Source organism: Equus asinus, chromosome 14, assembly GCF_041296235.1.
Source record: "Equus asinus isolate D_3611 breed Donkey chromosome 14, EquAss-T2T_v2, whole genome shotgun sequence".
NCBI lineage: Eukaryota > Metazoa > Chordata > Mammalia > Perissodactyla > Equidae > Equus > Equus asinus.
Genome location: NC_091803.1, coordinates 33661189 through 33685454, shown reverse-complemented (window position 1 = coordinate 33685454; position 24266 = coordinate 33661189). Strand labels below are relative to the sequence as shown.

The 24266-nt window shown below is 41.2% G+C and overlaps 1 protein-coding gene across 3 annotated transcripts; it reads right to left on the bottom strand.

The window, feature by feature from the left end:
- Nucleotides 1–1535: 1535 nt before the first annotated feature.
- ZP2 (zona pellucida glycoprotein 2) lies at nucleotides 1536–19152 on the bottom strand. Of its 3 annotated transcripts, XM_070484802.1 has the most exons (20): nucleotides 18653–19151; nucleotides 13516–13665; nucleotides 12499–13231; nucleotides 11908–11984; nucleotides 11555–11638; nucleotides 11070–11164; nucleotides 9549–9701; nucleotides 8739–8780; nucleotides 8418–8582; nucleotides 7541–7637; nucleotides 7261–7442; nucleotides 6357–6483; nucleotides 5313–5500; nucleotides 5146–5237; nucleotides 4914–5038; nucleotides 4561–4750; nucleotides 3248–3383; nucleotides 3076–3172; nucleotides 2534–2617; nucleotides 1536–1699 (listed from the first exon to the last, which is right to left on the bottom strand). In XM_070484802.1, the coding sequence occupies exons 5-20, from the start codon at nucleotides 11610–11612 to the stop codon at nucleotides 1554–1556; spliced, it is 1977 nt and encodes a 658-aa protein (XP_070340903.1). In that variant the 5' UTR covers nucleotides 11613–11638; nucleotides 11908–11984; nucleotides 12499–13231; nucleotides 13516–13665; nucleotides 18653–19151; the 3' UTR covers nucleotides 1536–1553. The 3 variants fall into 3 exon arrangements, with proteins under 3 accessions (XP_070340903.1, XP_014713394.3, XP_070340902.1); XM_014857908.3 differs by lacking the exon at nucleotides 11908–11984 and having other exon boundaries at nucleotides 12499–12584; nucleotides 12676–13665; nucleotides 18653–19152; XM_070484801.1 differs by having other exon boundaries at nucleotides 12499–13665.
- Nucleotides 19153–24266: the final 5114 nt, after the last annotated feature.

Here is a 24266-nt window from a genome sequence, read left to right as displayed (position 1 = left end):
CTTGGCTAATCTCCCCATGTCAAGACCCTTAGCCCCAGCTACAAAGTCCTTTTGGGGCCATGTAAGGGTAACAGTATTCACAGGTTCTGGAGATTAGGATGTGGACGTGTTGGGGATGGTCATTATTCAGTCTACCACATGGGGTCAGAAAGCCATTTAAGTAGCCAGTTTTTTTTTTTTAAATGCCATTTTAAAAAGTGCAGCACATACACTGTTTCTGGTTCTAATGTGTAGCACTGCAAAATGTAGTCTCAGAAAAGTTTGAATCTAAGATCATTTGTTTTATTAGCAGATTAATGCCTTATTCCCTTATATAGCAAAGTCCAAAAGATGGCCTTGATGAGAACTTGAACTTTTGACCCTTATTACTCTAAAAAGACCAGCCCTTTCACACAACGTAAATGCAGTTGTTTCCTTCCCCACACTTGAGTTTTACCACATAGATCTAACGAAAGGATTTAGAATGAAAGGGGGTGTTGGAAGAGAAAGCAGAAGAATTCAATATTAAAGACCTACAGTGTCACCTGGTGACCAAGTATATATGATATTCTTTCCTCAAGGAGGTTAGTTTTGAAAAACTCAGGAGTATGACAGGTCACCATTGAGGGTTGAAGTCCACAAATAAAGACGTCCATATTTCTATTTTCACCTCCCTGCCATGTACAGCGACTTAGAAGCTTTACACCTTTTTTCCTAGCAAAGGTCTGCTTTAGATCCAGACTTTCTAGGCGAAGGATACAAGTGAACTTATTTCTGCATTAGATATCTTGAAGATGGTCTGGTAGAGATACAGTGTGAAGCAAACACTGGTCATATTGCAGATGTATAATTGCAGCCTAGCATAAGATGGGGCACCCTCAGGAGGAGGTAATAATCAAGTGTAGGTAGCAGGAAAGTAGCTCTCCAGGCTCAGCTGAGAGGCTGGTGTTCAGCTGTGGAGACTTAATGTGACCAGGAATGTTGTGACTGCCCTTAAGGAAGCTAGTACCAGATCCCAAAGGGGCTTGCTGGTCTTTAATGGGATGGGAGTATAGGGAGGGCATGTGACTGAATGCCTTTATGTCCTCAGGGAAAGTAGTCTACTTATTTGAAAGAGTAATTTGAGTTAATATTTCCTAAGTTGAATACTAGATTTCTGTCGGAACACCTGGTTTCCCTTCCCTTCTGGAGAATGGAAGTTATGCCAACGATTAGGGGTGGCTTCCGGCCCTCTCATCCTGTGTATACGAATGGAGAGGTAAGAGACAGTCACCTAAATGCACCCCCAGAGGTGGGCTGTAGCTAAGCTCCACTATTGATTGAGTTCTCTGGGACTACCAGTTTTGGGAGTTGGGGAGTTGGGGGGCAGTTCCTAAAAAGCTAAATGGCAGGAAGCAATTAAGTCATAAATTTCCTTCTTCACATCCACACAGACCAAACCCTGCCCAGAGGGTTGTGGATAGGCACTGCATTCACTCTCAGTGACCACAAGAAACAATCCTTGAATTCCATCTAATCTTAACGAGAAGAGAGAAGCAAGAGGCTTACTTCAACCACTTTATTTGACAATCTACTTAGTGGTTTAACATCATGGTTCTTTTCTTGTGCAGGTAACTGATGAAGCCTAGGGTTGCCACAACACCTCCTAAGGCAACCACAGCAACTATAGTTTTAAAAGCAATATATCCAGCAGTCTCGTGCCCTTTAGTGTCCACAACACCTGGAAATGAAGCAGATATTCAAGTCTTAAGATATTTAAATCATAAGCATAAGTTGAAGCTAAAGCTTTACATGTTAAGGCTCCCCAGAGAAGGAAGTGAAGTTAAGCCTCAGAGGACTCATTTGGAAAGCTTGCAACAGGGTATTACCCCTTGAACCAGCCTCCTCTCCCACTGCCATTGCCACTTGCTTTTACTAACCTTAATCAATGGAAGGGACCTTGTAGTCCCAGCCTGTTTAGCACAACATCCTGGCCCTAACAAATGTGGTTAGCTGTCCTAAGTGTAATTCTTGCAGGTTATTAGTTAGGGATTTGAGACAGCTTAATTTCAAATTCTAGGCCTAAATCAAGACCATCTGGGATAAGGACATGGGATATTAACAGGAACATAATTTAATACAGGCTTAAGTTTAACAATAGGAAGACACATGCCTTATGACCTATTAGTCCTACTTCTAGAAACATATGTTGAAGTTCTTGTATAGTGGGCAGAGACTTAAGAGGATTCCAACATGGCGTTAGTGACAAAACTGGAAGTCACCTAGATGGAATCCTATATAGCTAGTAACAGTGGGGTAGGTCTCTGCAGATATAAGATGGCTAAAACAAGTAAAGCAAGTTATAGAACGGTAGGCAGAATATATGATCCCGCTTGTGTTAAAGGGGGATTTTTGGAAGGGTGCACAAGAGACTTAAAAGCTATCCCTGAAGAGATTGTCTTTTATTCTTCTCTTGTCTAGGTTGACCACAAGTGTGTGTTATTTATGTGTAATTAAATTTGACATAAAGCCAAGAACTGGAGTCCAGGAAGTACGCCAGGCTTTAAATCCATACCTCTGAATGAAGAGTCATCTGACAACAGAAGGATGGGTCCTGGGAGACTTACTAGAGTTCTCTCTTGCTCAGTGGTCCCTGCGTCTGGAGACAGATAATACAGTTTGTCTGACCTCTGGAGCAGTGAGGAGTGGTAAGAGGTGTGTCGACGGAATTCCTAGAGCAGATCTCTATAGAGTCCCTGCTCATCTAGGTAGTTTTGCCTTCTTTGCAGGAGCGGGCACATGCCTTACTATAAGAACAGGAGGAACTCTCAAAGAATCTCCAGAGATTAAGTTCCGGGTCTACCTAGACTCAGGAAGAATGACTTTTTAGGGTTAAGTCTGCAAAAGCTAAGGCTATAGCTCATGTGCAAAAAACAAAGTTATCCGTAGAACTGATCCAGAGCCTGCCCATCTCGGACTCACAGGTCAGACAGACTAGGCCAAGGTTTCTTGGGCTCTCAGGACTAGGTGAAGGATGAGGCACTCATCCTTATTTAAGTTCTGAAACGATGAGACTTGCTTTGAGTAAATTCACAGTAATGAGGACTTGAATTTTACCTCGCCTGCTTCTGGATGACAGAGGGCAAGTCGCAGAACACAGAGGGGAGTCAGGAGACAATATATTGCAGATTAAGGCTCTACAGTGGAAGTAGACCTGTAGACAGGGGGAGAGAAGTGGAATCGATGGACTCACATTCAATCTTCCCCAGGTGACTTGTTTGTCACTTACCAGGCTAGAGAGCACTTGGGCTTCTGATAGGAAGGCGAAGGTCTTCACATCAAACCTCTGATAGTGATTTGGATAGGTCACAGAGGACTCAACCGGATGGAAGGTGGTTCTGTAGTTGTCCAGGTTGTATTCACAGCTAGGAGGCAGGTACCGGGGGCAGGTGGCAGAGGGCAAGGGGACAACACGTCAGCCACAATCACTCCCAAGTCTGACTCAGTGTTTGCCCAAATTCAGTCATGTGTGACACCTCCAGGACTATTGCTGTACCTTCTACCTGTACCTTTACTGAATACACCTCTGACGTGGCCTATCCGACAGTATCTATGAAATCATAAGTTGTACCTGCTGTTGCACAATTTAGGCACCTATTTGTTTGCCAGCTAAACTCATCAAGAACTACAAGTTTTACATGTAGCTCTGAGTGCCTATTATGTCTGGGGCAGTTAGTATATTTCAGTGACAAAAGGCAGAGAACTCCTGCCATTTTATATCTTAGATGCTAGCAGGGGGTGATAACTATAAAGTAGTAGGTTAGGTGGTAAGTACCAAGGAAGGAGACCAGCATAAAGGGGCAGGAGGGTCAGGATAGGCTTCTTGGAGAAGGGAACACTTGAGCAAGTCTTTAATGGAATGAAGGAAGGAGATGTGAATGCACTGGCTACACATGGTCCTGGGGAAGGAGTATACCTGGAGGTTAAGAGCTCAACAGATGACAAGTGCATCAAGAAAGCTAAGATGCAGTTCTATCAAGTTGCAGACCCCTGCAGGCAGAGCTGAGAGGACAAACACTAGTGCACAAGCATGTGTAGTCACAGCTTCAGAGCATTATGGTGTTCAGGTCTAGAGTCAGATGGGTATTCAAAGGCCACCATTTACTAAATATGACTTTGGGCTAGTTACTAAGCAGCAAGCTTGAGTTTCTTCGTGAGGTGGCCAGTGTCTCTCATAGAATGATGAGGTTCAAATGCCTGTTCAAATATACACCACTATGCCTGGCACACTGGTATTCAATAAATGGATTAAATGATTGGTGATCAATAAATGGATAAGAACTGAAGATCTGTTTTCTCTCCAGATAGAGAGTAGAGTATTAGAGCCAGACTTCCTTGGGAAAGATCCCATTCTTCTAGATTCAAGGGTAATAGGAAAGCATGAGTCACTTCATTAGACGAAGGACTGATCACTAAGAAATAAAGACAAAAGTCAGGGCCTTTGTGTTTTATAGTACTCCTCTGAAACCCAGGGCTTTTATTCTCTCTTCACTGGCAGTTTGATGGATTTGCTGGGCTACCTTGTGTGTGGAGAATACCTACCCATCCACAACAATATTCCACTGTGGGAGAGAGGCTGGGTCCATGGTGGGCGTTGCCCAGCAGTCATCTAAGACCAGCTTGATGTTGGGGTCAGTCCTGTTTAGGATTCTCACTTCCAGGTAAATTGGTTGGCGGAGGTATCTCATTACAGGGTACTCCTTGTCCGCATAAGGTTGCAGGTAGGAGTTATCTGAAATGGAATAGATACTCTTTAGTACTCAAGTAGTTGATGGTTGCAACAAGAGCTTAAGCATCACTACTACTCCATTAGTCTGGCAGCATCAGAACATTCATTTTAGGGAAGAGTTCTCCAGAAGGATTTAAGCAGATTTCTTTAGGTTGTGATGTCTCACCTGGGTAGGTTTGCAGGATCAAGGCAAGTTGACCTGGCTTCACTGAGGCCACTGGAGGAGGAACACTTTCGATGTTGGTATTTATTAGCATATCATCCCTGCTATAGTGGCACTTCACTGTCATTCTGTAAGAGTGGACGGGTGTGACAGGGATGGTACAAGAAGTTCTAGGTTAAAAGACTGCTTGAATTTAATCCAGAGCTTAAAAAATAAAGTAGCAGTTGTATCACACCTGAATTCACTGTCTCTGGAAATTGTGCTTGGAGGAAGGTCTGCCCATAGAGCATGTATTTCATTTTCATAGATGAACGTGTCATTCTCGAACTTGAAGTAAGAGAAAATGGTCAACTAGTTACCTCAAAGATAAGTCTTAATCTCTTGCTATCTACCAGTACTAACCTTATGTCTTGTTCCACATCCATTCAGGGGTATGTGAAACCGTACCAGCCCCTGAGATGGAGCTTTGAAGGTAGGCTGGCAGGATGAGTCCCCCACCATGAGGGTATCCAAGTTGAGAGCTGGATTTGTTTGATGGCTGTAGACCTCGATGTCCATAAACCCATCCTGAGTACACAGCTCACCTGTAACTAGATAGTAGTAAGAGGTTAAGTTTGTCTGCCATGTGAATATTGTTTTCTACTAACCTTGAATTGTGATGAGGGAAAGTTTGGATTTTCACCAGGAGGCACCAGAATTTGTCTTAAGTCTTCAGGAAGATACTTCGATAAGCAGCTTGGGTTACAAGAGGAGACCCTAAAGTACCTAGACAACAGTGAAGCTGCTCTGTGTGAATGGAAGGATTTTTCATCCAAAGGAAGAAGGAGAAGGAGACGCAGAAGTGCCATGTGAAATAAGAGACCAGTGACAAAATCCTGATGAAGGATTAGGTTTAAGAGTCAGATTCTTCATGGCTTCAAGTGTAATGCCTTGTGTCACTACGTCCCTTCTTTCAAGGCTCATAAATCCTTAGTGGTTTGGGGTGAAGCTGAGGCAGGAACTAACTTTTCCTATTAGGCTTGACCTGGTACAGATCAGCTGATAAGAGAAGCACAGGGGCAGAGGCCATACTGAATGGGAGGATACACCCACTCCATATTTTGAGGAATTTGCAAGAGTTTGGGGAAAATCTATTAAGTATTTAGAGTCCCTCTCATTACAGGTTTGAGACAACATTATTTAGATGGTGGTCTTAGGCTCCTAACATGAAATATCCAGATTACTTAAACCTGAGGTGGTTATAGTGAGATCTACCTGTATGTAAATTTTGGGAGTGTTGTCTTCATTAGGGCCCTGCCATAGCACCTAGACTGAACTTTCTGATCTCCAGTCTTTCGTTTCCTCAAAGTGTAAGTAATACAGAATCTGAACTTCTACACACTTTCCCACATGCACAAGAGCTAAGGGAGGAAAGAACGTAGAAAATCTGTAAGAAAAGGTCTTTACCTATAGAAACTGATGACTCACAGAGACACTCAGGATAAACCACCATGGACACTGTCTCCAGTTGGACGTAAAAGGTCAGCTTGAGTGAAGGTAAGTAGAACTGATAGGGGAGGCATTTTTCAGAGAACTGAAATGCAAGAATATCAATTAGCAGCCACGACTGTCAGGGCCCAGAGCAGTCACAGGGAGGCAGGAAGGAAGTACATTCAATATCGGCAAGGTACACTCCAGACTTATTCTGGTTTCCCCTGAAGCCAGAACAAGAGAGACCCTATCACTTCTCCAGATCAGGATGCTTCCCTAGGCAGGAAATTTATTGCTTTAAACTCATGCCCTAGAGTACCCGACACTGCATGTTCTTTGTACCAGGTACTAAAGCTTGAATTAACAGATCAAATTCCAAAGAGCTGAGTACCCTGCCAAGCCAGGTCTGAGTGAAAAGGACACTATAAATAATGTTATAAAGTGTTATTGCAAAACACATACCATGATATAAGATTATTCTCTGCTGTCCTTGGCAATTCCTTCAGTCAAGACTGGTCTCAGTGAGGACAGTTTGGGACCCTTATGTTTAGATTAAGCTGTCTTGTTTTTAATAGGGCATAAGGGTTTTAATAGGGATTCATCGTTAGAAACTTGAAAGCAGTTTCTACTATTCAATGAGCTGAGAAAAACTTAGGAAGACTTCCATGACGGAGGTTAAAGAGGCTTGGTGTTTGAGAGTGAATCTCAGTTACTGAGAATTCACTTATGCAAAGTGATCAAATGAGGCCGTCCAAAGTTTGAATCTACTCCCCCAGCAGTTAGAGTTCATAGACAAGTCACCAGCTGTATCAGGATTACCTACAAGACTAAGCTGCAAGTCAGGCTTCCATAAAGCTCACTGGTTCATAATGGCACATACTTTTGCTTTGAGAAGGGTTTTGCTGAAGTGCAGTCTCAAGCCATTCGTTGCCTCCATATCAATTTCATTGTTGTGCAACTGGCTGGCAGCAATCTTCCTGTTTTCAAAGCTCACAGATTTTAACTTCCCAGGAAACTCTGGTATGTCGAGAGTCATGTGTGTGGCATTACATGTCACAGGACCTAGAAGGAATGACCATCAGAAAGCCCATGATCAGCCTTGATTAAGTCCCCAGAGCAATGTCTCCCACAACTGGAGTTGCCCCTTACTAGGGCCTTACCTGACATACAAATCACTTGTGATGATAAGATGACCTTCTGCCCAGGAGACACATATGTAAGCTTCAGAGGCACCATGTAGAGATGACTGTTACCTTGCTGAGTGGAGGAGTGGAGTATTTTTTAAAACATTGGTTTACTTGCATTTCTAACCAGAGCTAGAAGAATAGTTAGGGTAAGCATACACTCACGTATCGGGTACTGTTTGGGCCCAAGTAGAATTTAGGCATTCTGTCCAATAATTGTTCTGCAGGTGCTCTAGTTTTAAAATCTTGCGCTTTGTAACATCTGGCAAGCTAGTGTTGTCTACCGATGTGATCTGTAGCTGATCCTTTCTAGGCAGATATGAGCAGAAGCTGTTCTTATGACTATTTTATGGTATCAGCGTTCAGAGAGAATGTTTACATGACTCGGCTGTCTGTTTATACTCAGTGTGTAGCAGGACTATTAAGATGGCTGACACTTGAGCATTTGGGTGCCAGGACCTGCTCTAAGTACTCTGTCTGGCACATTAACTCATTTAATGTTGTGTCTTGATTGTTGGCCCAAAAAGCACCAATACCTGGTATAACACACAATATAGGACAATGATAAAACAGAACACCTTACTTCATAACAGACTTTAGTAGTACCCTAGCTCTACTTTATGTAGTAGATTTAAGTCTGTAGGGAAGAGGGAGAGCAGATTGAAGTAAGGACCACATCTGTTTGTTCACCATTGTATCTTGAGTACTCAGTGCAGTATTTGGCACATAGTGGGCATTAAGATACACGTTGAATGAGCTGTATTCCCATTTTATTTGAAGACATGGTTGAGATCATGTTGGATTTAGAAATATTCGTCTTTGCCTGGGTGGTGGTACAAAGATTCATACCTACCGTGTAGTGAGTCACTCCAGTGGCATTGAACAACACTTGGATGATTATCTTCTTGTTATCAATCAGGAGATTATATCCTTGTGTCATGGCCTCCCAAAGGGTCAGAGTTTGGGCTCTTGTGCCATCACCAACCTCAATGATCCATCCCATCTGAGAATCAGGATCCTAGAGCCAAAAGTTTCACTTGGAGGATTGGTGCTCACCTTAACCCCAAGACTACTGTTGTCTATTTAATATTTTAATCAGGATTAAAGTTATATCACCTTGTAATTTAGAACTAAAGATTACTTAGGTCTGTGATTTAAAAGATTACTTTCATACCGAACTCTCATCAGCCATGCCAGGAAAAATCTGAAAGGTAAACTGGAAGAAAAAAAAAAAGTCATGATGTGAGGCTTTGATTTGGGGAAGAAATTTTCTGAGATCGTGCTACCTGACAGTAAGTGGAAAACACCCAGAGCAACTGCCGTGTAGTTCTTACATCAAGAGGCCTGGCCGTGGGATGCAGTAGCAGCAGCACAGGACCAGTCAGGAATCCCAGCTGTGCCCTTAGACATCATTTCACCTTTTTGAGCTTCTGATACCAAAAGGCAATTGGAAAGTCTAAGCTCCCTTCTAGTTGTAAGTTGAGACACAAGGTTCTTAAATGCACAGCTTTTTGCTATGTCCATAAAAACCAAGTATTATAGCAAGCCATGCAGTTCGACGTCCATTGTTGGTATCAGCTTTGTTACGCTATAAAGTCCCTGAGTGATTGAGCCGTTTTGCTTATTTACTATATCCTAGTATCTGGCATAGGGCCTGGCATGTGGTAGGGATTCAGTTTGTCAAATTATCAATGTGATTGCAGCTACCATTGAATCCTTTCTGTTGTCAGGCATGATGTGCTAAGCACTGTATATGCTCTCAGTCAATTCTTACAGCCACCCTATGAGGTAAGTGTTATTGTCCCCCATGTCAGACTTGGAAACAAAGGCTCAGGGGGTTAAGAAATCAATCCAAAGCCACACAGCCAGTAAGTAATGAATACAGGATTGCAATCCTGATTCAGCTTCTAAGCTCAGCTCTTTCTAGACCGCCACGTTTTCTCTGCAGTAGCCATAGGAGAAGCAGTCAGCCTGTTTCACTCACAGACATGAAATCCTTCAGGCAGATTGTGGATCCTGAATGCTCATGGGTTTCTTCTGCTTGCATAACTGGACAGCTGATCTGATATACGACCTCCTCACGTTTTAAAGCAGCACTGTTGTCCACTAGTCTGATGGTCATCTGGTGCCGGCCAAGCTGTGTGAAAGTGGCATAGTAAGAACGTAGTAATTACTGGTACCTCAGTGGGAAAGGCGATTCCAGAATGCCATCTGACCCAGCTGAGTGGCAAAACTTCGAAGTTACCAATACCATAGGTTCTAGAAGGTACCTCATTCCTATGCCAGGAGACTCTATAGCTAGCCCTTTTAGACATTCCAAGACAGACCCATACATCTGCAGAGAACGGTTCCTTGAGCTTCAGGGATTGGAGTTCAGTTTTCATTTTCTTCCTACATTTACCTTATCTCTGAGTATCATGGTCCTGGATGGTTTGGGGCCTCTACCAAGTCATGCAAATACACTTATTGAGCACCTGCATAGCAGCCATTGTGGCTGTGCAGGGCAGAGCCATCTTTGTTATTTCCCCTGGCTTAGAGAACTCAGTCTGAAGTAGGAGTCAGTCAACATTCTTCTGTTAAGTGTTAGATCTTAAGGAATGCAACTCTAAGCTTCCTAAAGTTGGAAATGGCTGTTTCAGAAAGGAAAAATTTAATTACTAGAGATTGTCACTGCAGAATCAGGTGAAGTGGCCTGTTAAACATGCTGATTTCTAGGACACACCCCAGACCTACTAAGTCATCAACTAAATGAACTAAATCTGTACTTTCCAAGTTCCCCAAGTGATTCTTTGCACATTAAAGCTTGAGAACTGCTTGGAAAAGTTGCTTCTACTGCTCCTATTAACCCTGATTGGGCTGTGCTGTTGCTTGGCAATACTCTCAGCTGCGGCTTGCCTTCCAACACCTGTTTCTACAGCATAGATGTTCTCTATTTGCCAGCACCAAAATAGTCTCCCATTTCCCATGAGGGTTACAGATCAAAATAGCTCATGTTTGAGCATTCGTTGTGTCTAGTTTCTGCACCAACTCCTTCATCTGCATTATGTCATTAGTCTTTAGATACCTTGTGGAGAGGTACCATAATTCCCATTTTCCACTGGACAAGCAGAGGCTTAGAAAGGTTGGCTTACTTGCCCAAGTTCACACCTAGATAGTGGCAGAACCAGGACTCAAACCCAAGGCCTGAGTTTCTCAGTCTCAGCATTATTGGCATTTCAGGCCTGATAATTCTGTGTTATGGGGGCCACCCTGGGCAATGTAGGCTATTTAGCAGCTTCCTTGGCTTGTGCCAGTGGCAGCCTCTCCACCTTCCAGTTGTGATAACCAAGAGCGTCTTCCAAAATGTCTCTAAACATTGCCAAATGTCTTCTGGGCAGACAAAAAAGAATTACCCCTAGTTGAGAACCACTGTTCTAGTCCAAAGCCTCTATCCTTAACTACTAGGTTATTATTAGTAACTACTAGGTTATTACTTCCCAAGTTAATCCTCAAAGCAATTACTTACCACTCTCCTAGTACAGGTCTCATATGGGGCCTTCAGGGTGAGCTTTTCTGGGTCCAGGTCATGAGTGCAGTTCAGCATTTCAAGACCAGAGGGATCTAGAGAAGCCAGAGCAGTTTAGACAGAGGATGGCCAAGAAGTACATTTCAGTGAGTCAACCAAGGCTACATATCCACAACTGTCAATTAATTTCTAAGGTACTTCAATCACTTTTTATTGTCCCAATTGGATTATATGACTCAAGCTTTGAGAGATACTGTGATTTGCAGCTAAAAATTTCCCAGAGGATTCTGAGATAAGACAGGTTTCCAGGGAAAGACAAGGTCTTTCACCCTTGGTGGCCTCGTGCAAATCAGAGACCCCTGTGGTATCGTGAGATTTGGATGCCAGTGGTTCCAGTTTGTATACCCTGCTCACCAGAAAAATGGGGCTGGCCTTGAGCCAAAGGCTTTCTACTAAGTAAGACTAAGTTAACACACATTACTTACCCACCACAGATGCATGCCATTTCTTGGGGCCAAGATGGCTTGGAAGCTCCACTATCATTCTATCTTTATAGCAAGTGACAGTACCTGAGGAGCAGAGAAAGCGCTTGGGGCATCTTTGAGTTACAGGAGGCGTGATTCCTACAGAAGTGTATAAAGGGACCCCTCCTCTCCAATAGGCATCAGAGAAGATGCCAGTTGGGAAAGGCAAATCTTATTCCCTACCCTCGGGAGCTCACAAACTGGTGGGAAAGATGTAACTACAACACAAGATACCAAGAACTGTAAGGAAGGTTATCATTTAAATGTCTAGGGCTTTCTGAAGCACTCCAGGGAAAAGCCTGGATTTGGATTACCAAGCACACACGCAGGAACCAGGCTCGAACCTTGACAGTGGAGCTGATGGAGGTGGGGATGGTAGGCCTGTGAAGAACTGGAAAACAAAAGTTTTATCTAAAGATTTTTCAATTTGAAGTTTAAAAAGTGTCCTAGGTAAACCCAAGAACACTTTTTAAAAGCTAATTTCTGCCTATAATCTGCCACTCTGCATCCTCTGACTCAGATGAAAGTTCAAAGAAACTCCTCGTTTTAAGTGGAACAGCTCTGATGTTGTCTGTTATATTGGTGCTTTCCTTGAGCATGAGTTTGCGTTTGAAGACTACTTCTCCCAGAGATGGGAGTTTAGTGTTGTGGTTTGCTGTTCTTCAGATTCCGTAAAGCTTGAGGCAGGGAGGGAATAGAAGGAAGCCCAGGTGTTTTCACAAGCTCTTTTGTTTAGCTAGTATAGCAAGCCATGGGTAAGCAATGGAAACATCCAGTGACCTAATCAAGGTAAGAAAGGGGCTGAAGGGAGATTGACCCATGTTTGTGTTTCCTGGCCATCTAACACCCTAGCTGCAACATGTTCGAGAGATGCTAAGGTCATTTCCCTCACCCAAGAGGCATACCTGAGAAGTCAGGATTCACCAACTTAGCACCTCCTGCATTCACCAAAGTCACAAGGGCAAAGAATAGAGAAAGTGACCTGTAGACACTGGAAGGGGATGGGGGAGAGAGTTAAGGAGGAAAGAACTTAAGCAGACAAGGCCTTTGCATCCCCTCCCTCTGCCTACAGAATTACTCACCTCCAGTCTGTACTGGAGTCCCTCCAGCTTGAGGGACTCCCACAATCTCCTCTCTGCCTGTGCGCCATGGCCAAAGGCATCACCAAATCAACAGGTAGACGGATGGGCTGCTGTGTGCTTTTATAGTGGAAACAGGACCTGCCCTTCCTCTGTCGCTATTGGAGACACCTGAATCTTCTCCAGCCCTCCCAGCTGACAGGGAGGGATTTGGGATGGGAGAGGTGTTCTAGAACGCCCGAAATAAGCAGAGTTCTGCTCTTCCTAATACTCACCTTGGGTATTCCACCAGCTGCTCTATGGGCCAGCCATAAGATCAATGTTCCCTGAGATTAGCTCTGTTTGAATGAATTGGTGTTTTTCTCCATAATACTGGGAAAAATTAGGATCTTTTTGACAAAATACGACTCCAATGCAGAGTGAAAGAGGGTGGTGGGCTTTGTTGAGGAAAGACCATCTCTTGTTCATACCATTTTAAAGTAACAAACCTGTCTTTTAAGTAACCCCTAGTCTCCTGGCTGTTGTGGACATCATGCTGGCAATGTGCATGAAGAAGTACCTTTAAAAAAATCGATGAAGCTTTGTTTTCCCCCAAGTATAAATTTTCAGCTTACTGCAAGAAATGCAGACAATTAGGGAAGGATATAGAGAAAAGGAAAATGTCAGCCATAATCTTGCCACCATCAATATTTAGGTACATAATTTTATGTACTTTTTCTACAAACACGACACACACTTAAAACAACAACAACAACCTGGGATTGAGGTTTAGACTATGTTTTTTAACCTACTTTTACTACTTTACATGGTATGGACATTTTTCATATCAAAGATCTCCCTTACCTTTTTTAGGGTTGCATAATATTCAATGTCTAAGTAAATCAGTGTTCTCTAATGATGGACATTAAGATGGCTTCCAATTTTTCATCATTATGAACAATAATATGATGGACATTCTTGTACATTTCCCTGGTTATCCGTCAGGATAAATTCCTGGAAGTAGAAATTCTGAGTTGAAGGGAGTAGTGATCTAAATAAGAAAGTTATATTGTGTAGCAATTAGAAGTTTACAGATGTGGAAACAGAGGTAAAGCAACTTGCCTAAGCTTTGACAGCCGAGTGTCGGGGCCAGGCTGAGAACTCAGATTTTCTGAGACCTAATCAACATATCCTTTCAGCTTCTTTCATTGATCTTTGAGAAACCTAGATGTCTACAGCCCAAGTTCCTTTACAGGTGATACAATGCTCAAATTCTGTGCAAGTAGTGAGGTGGTATTTGCAATTATTGATTTACGTGTTGTCTTTATGGTGTAACTTGAGGAGTGATCGCCATTCCCTGTTACAGGTGTCTGAAATACCATTGTAGAGCAGAGTACTGTTTCCCCAACTTCCTTAATTAGAAGGATCACATGGGTCTCTTATTAATGTCACAAATTCTTGGGTTCCACCCAAAATCTGCTGAATCAGGCTCTCCAGGGGAGAGGCCTGGGGTAATGTGTGTTTAACAAGCATCACAGGCGAGTCTTATGATCAGGAAAAGTTGGGAAATACCTGGAAGGAGGTAGGTGAGAAAATGAGTTGCCAATGGTTAGCTTCTTTATGGGAATTAATTGATTAGAGTACATCCTAGTGGAATTTAGGAGAGGGAGCCAAATCCAGGTTAAGTAGATTTTTTGGGGTAGAGGTGGTGAAAGGGTTTAGATTCAGAGCAGAAGCACAATAGTAATAATTACTCCTCCTAAGCATATTTTCCAAAAAGTGGCACCTTTTCTACAAATGTGAAGGTAATTTGTTTCCACGATGGTTAATACTATGATCAGCAGACATTAGGGGATGGAGTGTGGAAGCAAGATTCAGAGAGACCTATTAAGAAGGTGGTCAGAGAGGTAATAGGTTAATGTGTTGCTCTACCTCCCCAGGCTCCACCCCCAGGCTCAGCCCCCACAAGACTGTGCCTTTTCTCTAGAGTGTGAGGTCTTGCCTTGGAAAGGGCAGCTCTGGTCAAAACCCCAAACTGGGGGCTCTGGGAGACCAAGAGACAGCACAAAGCAGGAGGCATGGAGAGAAAGAGGACCATCGTGGGAGCTGGTGAAGGGGGTAAGTGAGGGCACCAGAGATTAATTTCATTTGCCTCACCTGACCCAGCCTATGCTGTGTTTGGGACAGTCACTGAACAAGTAGCTCCAGGCTCATAAGAATCAATCCTGCATAAATGCACAAGGGTACAAATGTGTTCAGGTCAGCCAGCTTTGAAAATGAGGAAGAAATGGCTGTTCCATAATAAGATGGTGTCTCATATCACTAGTTAGGAAAAACTAAAATCTTTACAGAAATGATAGATCCTTAATATTTTACTAAATAAACAGTAGTGTCTCTTTCAAGTGTATGTTTTCCACATTCTTTTCAATAAGCCTTTTTGAGTTTGCTCATTTATAACTACAGGTGTTCCCCCTCCTCTTCTCTGAACGCTCTGTTCTCTACCTGAGTGTCATGAGGCCTCTTCTCACCTGCTAACCACCAGGCATTTCTTGAAGGGAGTTTTAGGTTATGTATAACAACAATGCAATGTTGTTGCCTCATTTGGGCAGGTGCCTTCCTTGCTTTCTGAAATGCAGTTCTTATAAACAACAGTTCATGATTCTTAAATTTCAAGTCTGTTGTCTTATTTTCCACGACAATTGTAAAAATATTAATTGAAGACAACCTAAATGTCATCATCGGGAGATGGTTAGATAAACTATAGAATACTCTTCAGCTGCTAAAATGAATCTATGGATTCAACTGGAGCTATGAATGCTGATACTGAAAGTTTCCACAATAAAATTGGAGTTTTGGAGCTGTATAATTAGTATATCTCCAAATTTTCGCTTGAGGAAAAGAAGAAAAAGGAAAAACCTATGTGTACATGTGGCTATGTAAATTATATTTGCATTAAAGTCTAGAAGGGTATGCCAGAGAGCTGACAGTGTTATCAGGGCGAGACAGTACAGGTATGCAGGCAGTCCACCCCAGTCCGGCTATGCTAGGCATTTACAACTGTTGTCAGCTCTGATTTGTTTGTACTCCTGCTCTTCTGGTTGTAAATACATGTAATATGTCATCCCTAGGAATAGGAATAGGGAAATGGGAGACCTCTGCCTTTTTGACTTTACTCACTTCTGTATTGATTGAATTGTCTTGGTGATAAAATAACCAATTGAAATAATTTTAATTATTAAAATAATACAGCAGTAACCGTAAATTTGATTTGTTTATAAGTGATCTGTAGAAGCTCTAGAACGAAAGGCCAATGAGTTCAAACTTCATGGTATAAAGGCATAATGCCCAAGTGCATGGATTTGGTGCAAGAGGCTTCCAAAGTCCAACTCTCTATTGTAAAAGGAAGAAATGAAGCCTGAGAGGTTTATAACTTGCCAGAGGTCATACAGCAAGTTAGTAGCAGAGCTCTAGTGAGAAGCCAGGTCCTGTGCCCACTCCCAGGCTCTTTCTAATTCATCATGACTTTCTCTCTGTGTATGTGAGGGGGTGTTTAAAACTCCATGCTTCTCTTGCAGTTTACTTAGCTTCAAAAGTACAAGATGGCATTAATTAGAATTTAGCAGTATAAGTGAGAAAATATAGACACTTCTGTCAGTTAAGCTTAAAATAGCATTCAAATATCAAATATAAATTTAACTTGGAAAAATAAGAGACTATATCAACAGGAAGGTTCTTGAACATCATATGGTAGTTCCTTTAACAATGTAACTATACAATATTAATGTCATTTTCCCCTTTGCATGTTTAGACTGATCCAAGTTGAATGAGCCTTCTAACAGTAATGGATTCAAAAATAACTAGGACAAAGGCATAAAAGGCTTCATCGACGTGTAAATATAAAGATAGGGCAGCATAAATAAGCGATGACAGAGAAGTCTTGGAAGTTCTAAATAAAAAGTCATATACATATAAATGTTAACACAGATTGATTACTCCATAGCTAGTAGCTAGGGCAATGGTTACCATAGAAATAGAGAAAAGGTTCCCTTGGCAATGCAGCATATTCCCTTTAGTTGATAGAATATAAAATATATTACAAGTTAAAGTTCTGCAGGATGTGGTAGATTGATTGTAAAGGTCTCAATCTTTACCCCTCCCTGTATTCCCATCCTTTGCAGCGTGCTTTGAAATCAGCCTGTTCCCCTGCGGCCCCCTCCCCACTTGAATCTGGCTTGGCCTTGAGACTTACTTTGGCCAATAGAATGTGGTGGAAGTGATGTTGTGCCAGTTCTGAGACTAGGTCTCTTGAGGCCTTGAACACCTATGCTCCCTCTCTTAGCATTCTGCATTCACCATGAGAAGAAGCCTAGGCTAGCCTGCAAGATGATGACTGATCACGAGGAGCAGAGCAGGTCATCTAAGCTGAGGCCATCCTAGAGCAACCAGTCCCTAGCTGACCCACCAGTTGACTGCTAATTAATGAGCGAGCCCAGACAAGGTCTGCTGAGCACAAAAGAATTGACCAGTTGACTGTAAACTTGTGATCCAAATCAATGCTTACTGTTGTAAGCCACTTAGTTTGGGGGGTTTGTTGGGCAGCACGATGTGGCAATAGGTATCTGTGACTATTATTTAGAATTCCAATTTCAAAATCAGCCCAGTTTTTCATTATGAAACTGCAGATATCCTCCTTTGGGAGTTTACTGAGCAACCAGGAAACTTTGAAGTCTCAAAAGAAGCAATGCCCATATTTGTGCGAGTGCAAACAAAAACTCGGCCTTTAAGGGGTTTGAAAGAATGGGGGAGACCAAATGACTATTCATGTAACACATAAGACCTAAGCATAAGTAAGTAAACTTAAATTCACACAGGTATATTCTTTTCTGTCCAGTATCTTTTTCTCTTCTTTTGTTAATAGCATCATGATGTGGCTTTAGGGAACTCTCTTTCCCATTAGATATAATCTTGGTGAGACGTTTTCATTAAAAAAAATTGTTTTTTTACTGAGGTCACATTGATTTATAATATTATACAAATTTCAGGTGTACATCATTCTATTTCAACTTTTGTATAGACTGCATCGTGTTTGCCATCAAAAGTCTAGTTTCTATCCATCATCATACACATGCCCCTTTATACCCTTTCACCCTCCCTCCCCCTTCCTCTCTGGTAACCACCAATCTGTTCTCTGTATCTATCTGTTTGTTTGTTGTTGGTGGTGAGACTTTTGGTCAAGCTGCCTCCATCACTCTTTGGGCAAGGGGTAGGCACATGACTGAAGCTAATCAAACAATCAAACACTCTCTACGGAATTTGGATCTTGATCAGGGTAACACAGGTTGGAACTTAGCCCATTCCCTGAAGGGTTGTTTCTTATTCGAGGAACATTTGAGTTCTATTAAATCTCCCTTTGGTATATCTCTGTAATCCACCCCTTCCTCTCCTGATCCCCATGCAGGTTTTGTAATCTGCACCTTTATAATTCACTTTTCAGAGTGAGTACCAGGAAGGAGTAGGTGGTTCTCAAAACCCATGTGATTTGATGAGTCTCTGTAGGGAGGAGGGAAAGAAATTTTTATTAAGGCCCACTGTGTACAGGTCCTGTGCTAGACACTGGTACATAAACCTTCAAGGTAGGAATAAGAAAAGGAAATGAAGGTTCCTTGACGTGAATTTCCCCCTGGTTGATAGCTACTAAGTAGAAAGCTCTATGGGCTGAATATGCCCCCTCCTGCCAATTCATGTTGAAGTCCTAATCCTCAGTACCTCAGAATGTGACCTATTTGGAGATAGGGTCTTTACAGAGGTGATTAACTTAAAACAAGGTCATGAAGGTGGGCCCAATTGCAGTATGGCTGGTGTCCGTATAAGAAGAGGAAATTTGGAGATAGACATAGACAGAGGGAAGACAATGTGAAGACACAGGGAGAAGATGACCTTTTATAGCCAAGCAGAGTGGCCTGGAAAGATCCTTTCCTCATGGCCCTCAGAAGAAACCAACCTGCCAGCACCTTGGACTCAGACTTCCAGCTCCAGAGCTGTGAGAAAATACATTTCTGTTGTTTAAGCCACGCAGTTTGAGGTACGTTGTTATGGCAGCCCTAGAAATGAATACAAATTCCCAGATTGAAACATAACTCTGTGTGACTATAAAATATATACTCTCTTTTCTGTACCATGATAAAGGATAAGACCACAAAAAACCAGGTCCCAGTTGTTGTTGTTATTGAGAAGAAAAATTTAAGAGAAGAAAGTTTAAGGAAGTGCAATAATTATACATCTATGATTGACCCAAAGAAAGGAGAGACTTTCTACCTTTCTGCTACTAGTACTACGATTTCTACTCAACTCCTACTTTTAAAACTACTACTGACCTACCTTCATTAAGTACTGATTAACATTCATTAAGTACTGATTATGCACCACATTATGCTAAGCATTTTACAAATATTAACTCAGTGATTACTTGCAACAACCTGTGAATGATAACTGGGAAAGTATTGTCTTCATTTTACTGATGAGGAAGCCGAAGCTCAGGAGAAGTAATTTGCCCAAGTTAATGGCAGGGTCCAACTTCTGGTTTAATGTCTGTCGGTCTCTGACTTAAGAACCTGTGTTCTGAACCATTACTGTACTCCGGCTTTATTTCAACACGATGCTTAGCCTTCACATTTGCCTGTCTTCCTAGTCCAACTATCAGCTTTGAGAGTATTGAATGGCTTTGATGGTATTTGAGATCTGCTAAACGCCACTATAATACACCTCCCTTGTGGTAAATTCTGCCATCTTGAAACAAAATGGCAGCTGGTATAGGTTTTCCAGTGGTCATTATTCCTGCAGTTTTAAAGAACTTAAGCTTTGGGTGAGGACTCACATCACGTGATTATACTGATTGAAGTCTTCAATTCACAGAACCAGTAACTAATTAGGAAGGAGAAAAGGCATAAGAAAAAGGGAAATTTGTCCAGCTAACAAAGCCAGTTAATTCAAGTGTAGAATTTAAGTTCATAGCCACTGCTCAGACTATCCAGTATTCACATTTTAAAGAATTTGTTTTTGGAAACCTTTATAAAACTCTCCACTATTACAATGCCATCTGGGATTTAGCATTTATAAAATGTGCAGTTAAAAGATGCCAAGAGGTTCCTCATGAAAACCAGATGGTACAATAACAGCTCTGTCTATTTTTCTGGCAGAAAAAATAGGGCTTTGAGTGGCTTGAAACTTATATGAATAAATTAAGGCCAATTGATACATCAGGGACACTACAATTTCAGTAGTCAACTGACCCACCTAAATATTTTCATGAATGTTTTCATTTGGAGAAGAAAAAACAAAAGGGCAGACAATGGTTCCTTTGATTGCTTCATGTTTGTGTTTAACAATGTTTCTAAGGAAAACAGCACCAAGGACCTTCAATGTGGACAAGAAAGTTTCTTTGTATTTTAAGAGTGATATATGTGTTTAAATGAGAAGCAGAGTGTTGAAATTTCCTTTGAACAGGAAAAATCCACATCAAATAGTTTGAAGAGTTTTATTACTGTGCTAAAGAGAAAAAAATTCATGTCCAAGTGACATTTTCTGGATAATGCATCTGAAAATGTCTTTGTGTTTCAACAGATATGTTTCGCATAAAGCCAAGGTCAGCACATACAGTAATGTGTTAACAATGGCTTGCTCTGCCCTTGCCTGATTCCTGTAAGTTTTCTGTGTAACAATAGGACTTTTGTAATCCCTTTAATTTCCTTTACTTTCTCTTATTGCTTTTATTTTCATTAAAATTCATAATAAGATACTCATTAGATGAAGTAATCTTGTTAAAAGCAAGTGTTCTGCTTGGATCTTTCTTTTTCCTTATTACATAAAAATGTGCTTCCCCACCATACAAGTGAATTTCCTCTGTAATTAGATGTGAATAGCTTTAGAGAACAAATACTGTCTGCTTTTGAAAGCCAGATCTCTTGGAGTGCAGGGGGCAATCTCATTAATAAAAATTTGCGTCTTTGGGCTGCTCAAGCTGTTGAATTTCATTCCCAATTAGCAGTGAATGGTTTTTCAGAACAAAAAGGGAGAAGTTTGGTTTCCACTTTGCTGGCATTGGTTTTTCTTGGGGTAGACTGGAAGCATCAGCTACCACTAATCTTTGTCCCTTCTGTTCCTCTCCCTGAGCAAGGGAACGCATAGGACTCTGTTTTATAGATAGGTCAGAGTTCTAGGTAAATTCTCCATCCAAGTGCTACTTCCTCTCAGCCAAGACTGGACTCCATGGTAGATGGGACACATGGTAGTTGGGACCACCCAGCTGTCAGGTAGCTGCTATTGAGGCAGGAGAGGCTGAAAAATTATAAACAGAACAATGAAGAGTTGAAAATGCCATTACTCTGTGAGGAGGAGACCTAATGGTGGGAGAATCTTTCCAGGTGCTGCCCCTGGAGGCTGACTAACCCTGTTTTCTCTGGGTCATTGGCAAAAAGAAAAGAAGTGGTGTCTGAGCAGAAGGGCCTCCCAAAGTGAAGTAGTTAAATGCTTGGGGTGCCAGGTAATCAGTTGAGTTTCTAGAGTTTTAGGAAAACAAAGAAGGGAAAAAAGCTTACCCCTCTGAACCTAAGTGGCAGCCAGAGGGACACTGAAGTCACTGGCAGAATATTTTTCTAAAGTTACACTAATATTACAGGAATATAGGGAGGTATGGGAAGGGGGCAGGATTGGTTCCAACAGGAAGGTTGCTGAGGGCCTTGACTGCTAGGTAATAGAACAATCCAGGGGAGGGTCATTGTCACTTAAGTCTGATTCTCAAAGTCTCTCCAGTAGTGTGCACGGCAGATATTCTTCTCTGACATTCCAAGAGTTCAGCAGCATACTGTTGAAACAGACTCAAATACTTATGTCCATAAGACCAAAACAGTCAGAACATACAGTCAAAATCTACAATTGCTCCACAATTATCCAGACTTCTCACAAGGAATTAGTGTCTACATTATATGCAAATCTGTGTTAGTTATTTTCATTAAACTCTGCCCTTACCATCTCCCACCAGTTTTTCTTCCTTTTGGCTTTGGGGAATAAGAAAATAGACCAATTACTGAGCTATAGCTCTCTCTCTCTCTCTCTCTATATATATATATACGTATCTTTCTGCTCCCTAAGCCACAATCACATTACTTCTTCCAGTTTGTAAAATCATATTTTACAGTTTGTAAGGAATTTTATCTCATTTCATCTTTACTCCTGTAAGCTTAGGTGATGATGATATGATCATGAGCAACATCCCCCAGTTTTATTCACAAAGAAATAGAGGTTCAAATAGACAGAGCAACTTGCCCCAAATCACGTGGACTCCAGGTCTTCTAGCCCCAAGTTCAATGCTCTCTCTCAACCTCTTTTTGCAGGGTAGGGAAGATCTTCAAGGTCAGAAGGATTTGTTTCTACTTCTCCTCTCCCTCCCTACCCATTCTTGTTTCAAGGAAGAACTTTTCTTGAAGAAATGCCAAAGGATGCCAGGATCTTTATCACTAAAAAAAAAAAAAAAACCCTCAGATGTTTTACCATTTCACAGGAGAATTTAAATCCAAGTTGTAAGTACTGCTGCAGCTGAGAAATTCCTCCTTCTCCTTGTCCTCCATTTCCGACCCTTCTTCCTCTCCTCTGTAATCACTCTGTCCTCTTTCTCCTTTGCTTCCATTCTTATCCTTATCATTTTCCTTGTTCTCATCATTGTTATCATTATCATCATCATCATCTTCATCCAGTAGAAGACTCTTTGTTTGACACTTAGCATTCCACTACAAATAATCCATCTTTGAGAAGTCTTCTCTCAGTTTATATATGATTTTCTATTTCAGAGTGCATTAATGAATGCAATTGTGTCTAAATTAAAGTGGCCTGTGCAAAAAATTAATTGAGGAACAATGTTGCCTTGTTCTCAAAGTATCCGCAATCATGTTTGGATATTTCACTCTCTTTGGGCTAAAATTTTTTTTTTACAACTAAGTAATGCTGCCCTCCATGTTGCTCCTATAGCTTCTACTGGTGTTCTCATAGAAACTGGAAAAAGGAACAAACATTGACCCCTGGAGCTAATTATTTGAGGAAGCTGCAATGAAAGCATTGTACTACTTCAGAACAGGCAAATAATTTATCTTGGAATAAACACTTGGACAAAAAGAGATAACACGAATAAACAGTTACAGACTTTGAAAAACAGACCTTCCTCACATCAATTCTGTGGACTGTTATCCAAATATATTAAAGATTTGGTAACAATATGGGAAATGTTTATGGTAGTTTAAAGAGAGGAAAAGACACAATGTCAAATGGTATGTATTCGGTAATTAAAACTATAGAAAAAACATACCAAAAGAGAATATAGAAATAGTTCATCACTTGCGTAAGGGTGATGGGTTCTAATTTTATTGCAGTGTCTTCAGAGAATACAGTCTGCATGAAACCTATCATTTGTTATTTGTTGAGGCCTGCACTGGTTCTATTAGGTGGGCAATTTTTATAAACATTCTTTGTGTGCTTGAAAAGAGCATGCATTTTCTATTGAGTGCAGGGTTCTACATAGGATCGTTATATCAAACTTCTAAATTGTATTCAGATGTTTTTTATTTTACTAATCTTTAGTCTGATTGACATATAACATCAAGGGGGTGTATTAAAATTTTCCACTATAATTGTGGATTTGTTCTTTCTCTTTATATTCTATTAATTTTTGTTTTCTCGGTTTTTGGGCTATGTTATTAGGTACATACAAGTTTAGGACTATCATATTTTCTTGGCTTTTTTGTTTGTTTGTTTTTGTTTTTGTGAGGAAGATTGGCCCTGACCTAACATCTGTTGCCAATCTTCGTCTTTTTGCTTGAGGAAGATTGTTGCTGAGCTAACATCTGTGGCAACCTTCCTCTATTTTATATGAGATGCTGCCACAGTGTGGCTTGACAAGCAGTTCTAGGTCCGTGCCCAGGATCCGAACCTGTGAACCTGGGGCTGCCAAAGCAGAGTGTGCAAATTTAACCACTATATCACAAGGCCAACCCCTATCACATTTTCTTGGTGAATTGTTCCTTTCATCATTAGGTATGATCTCTCTTTATTCCCAGTAGTTTTTTTGGCTTATATTGTGATTTTTATTTAAGCTAATTTTTTCCATGCTTTTCCTCCTTTCCTTAAGGTGGACGTTTAAATTATTGATTTGAGATCATTCTTCTTTTCTAATACAGGCATTAAAAACTGCAAATTTTCCTCCTAAGTTCTGTCTTAACTGCATCCTATAAGTTTTGATATGTGGTGTTTTCATTTTCATTCAGTTCAAAATATATCTGATAAAGGATTTGTATCCAGAATATACAAAGAACTCTCGAAACTCAATAAATGAAGGCAACGTAGTGAAAACGTAAGCAAAGAATTTAAATATAAGATGTAAGAATGGCTATAAGCACACAAAAACGTGCTCAGCAGCAGTAGGGAAATGCAAATTAAAACCACAGTGATATCACTTCACACACACGAGGATGGCCATAAACAAAAAGATAGACAACAAAGGCTGCAAGGATTTGGAGAAATTTTAACAGTCATACATTGCTGGTGGGATATAAAATGGTATAGTCACTTTG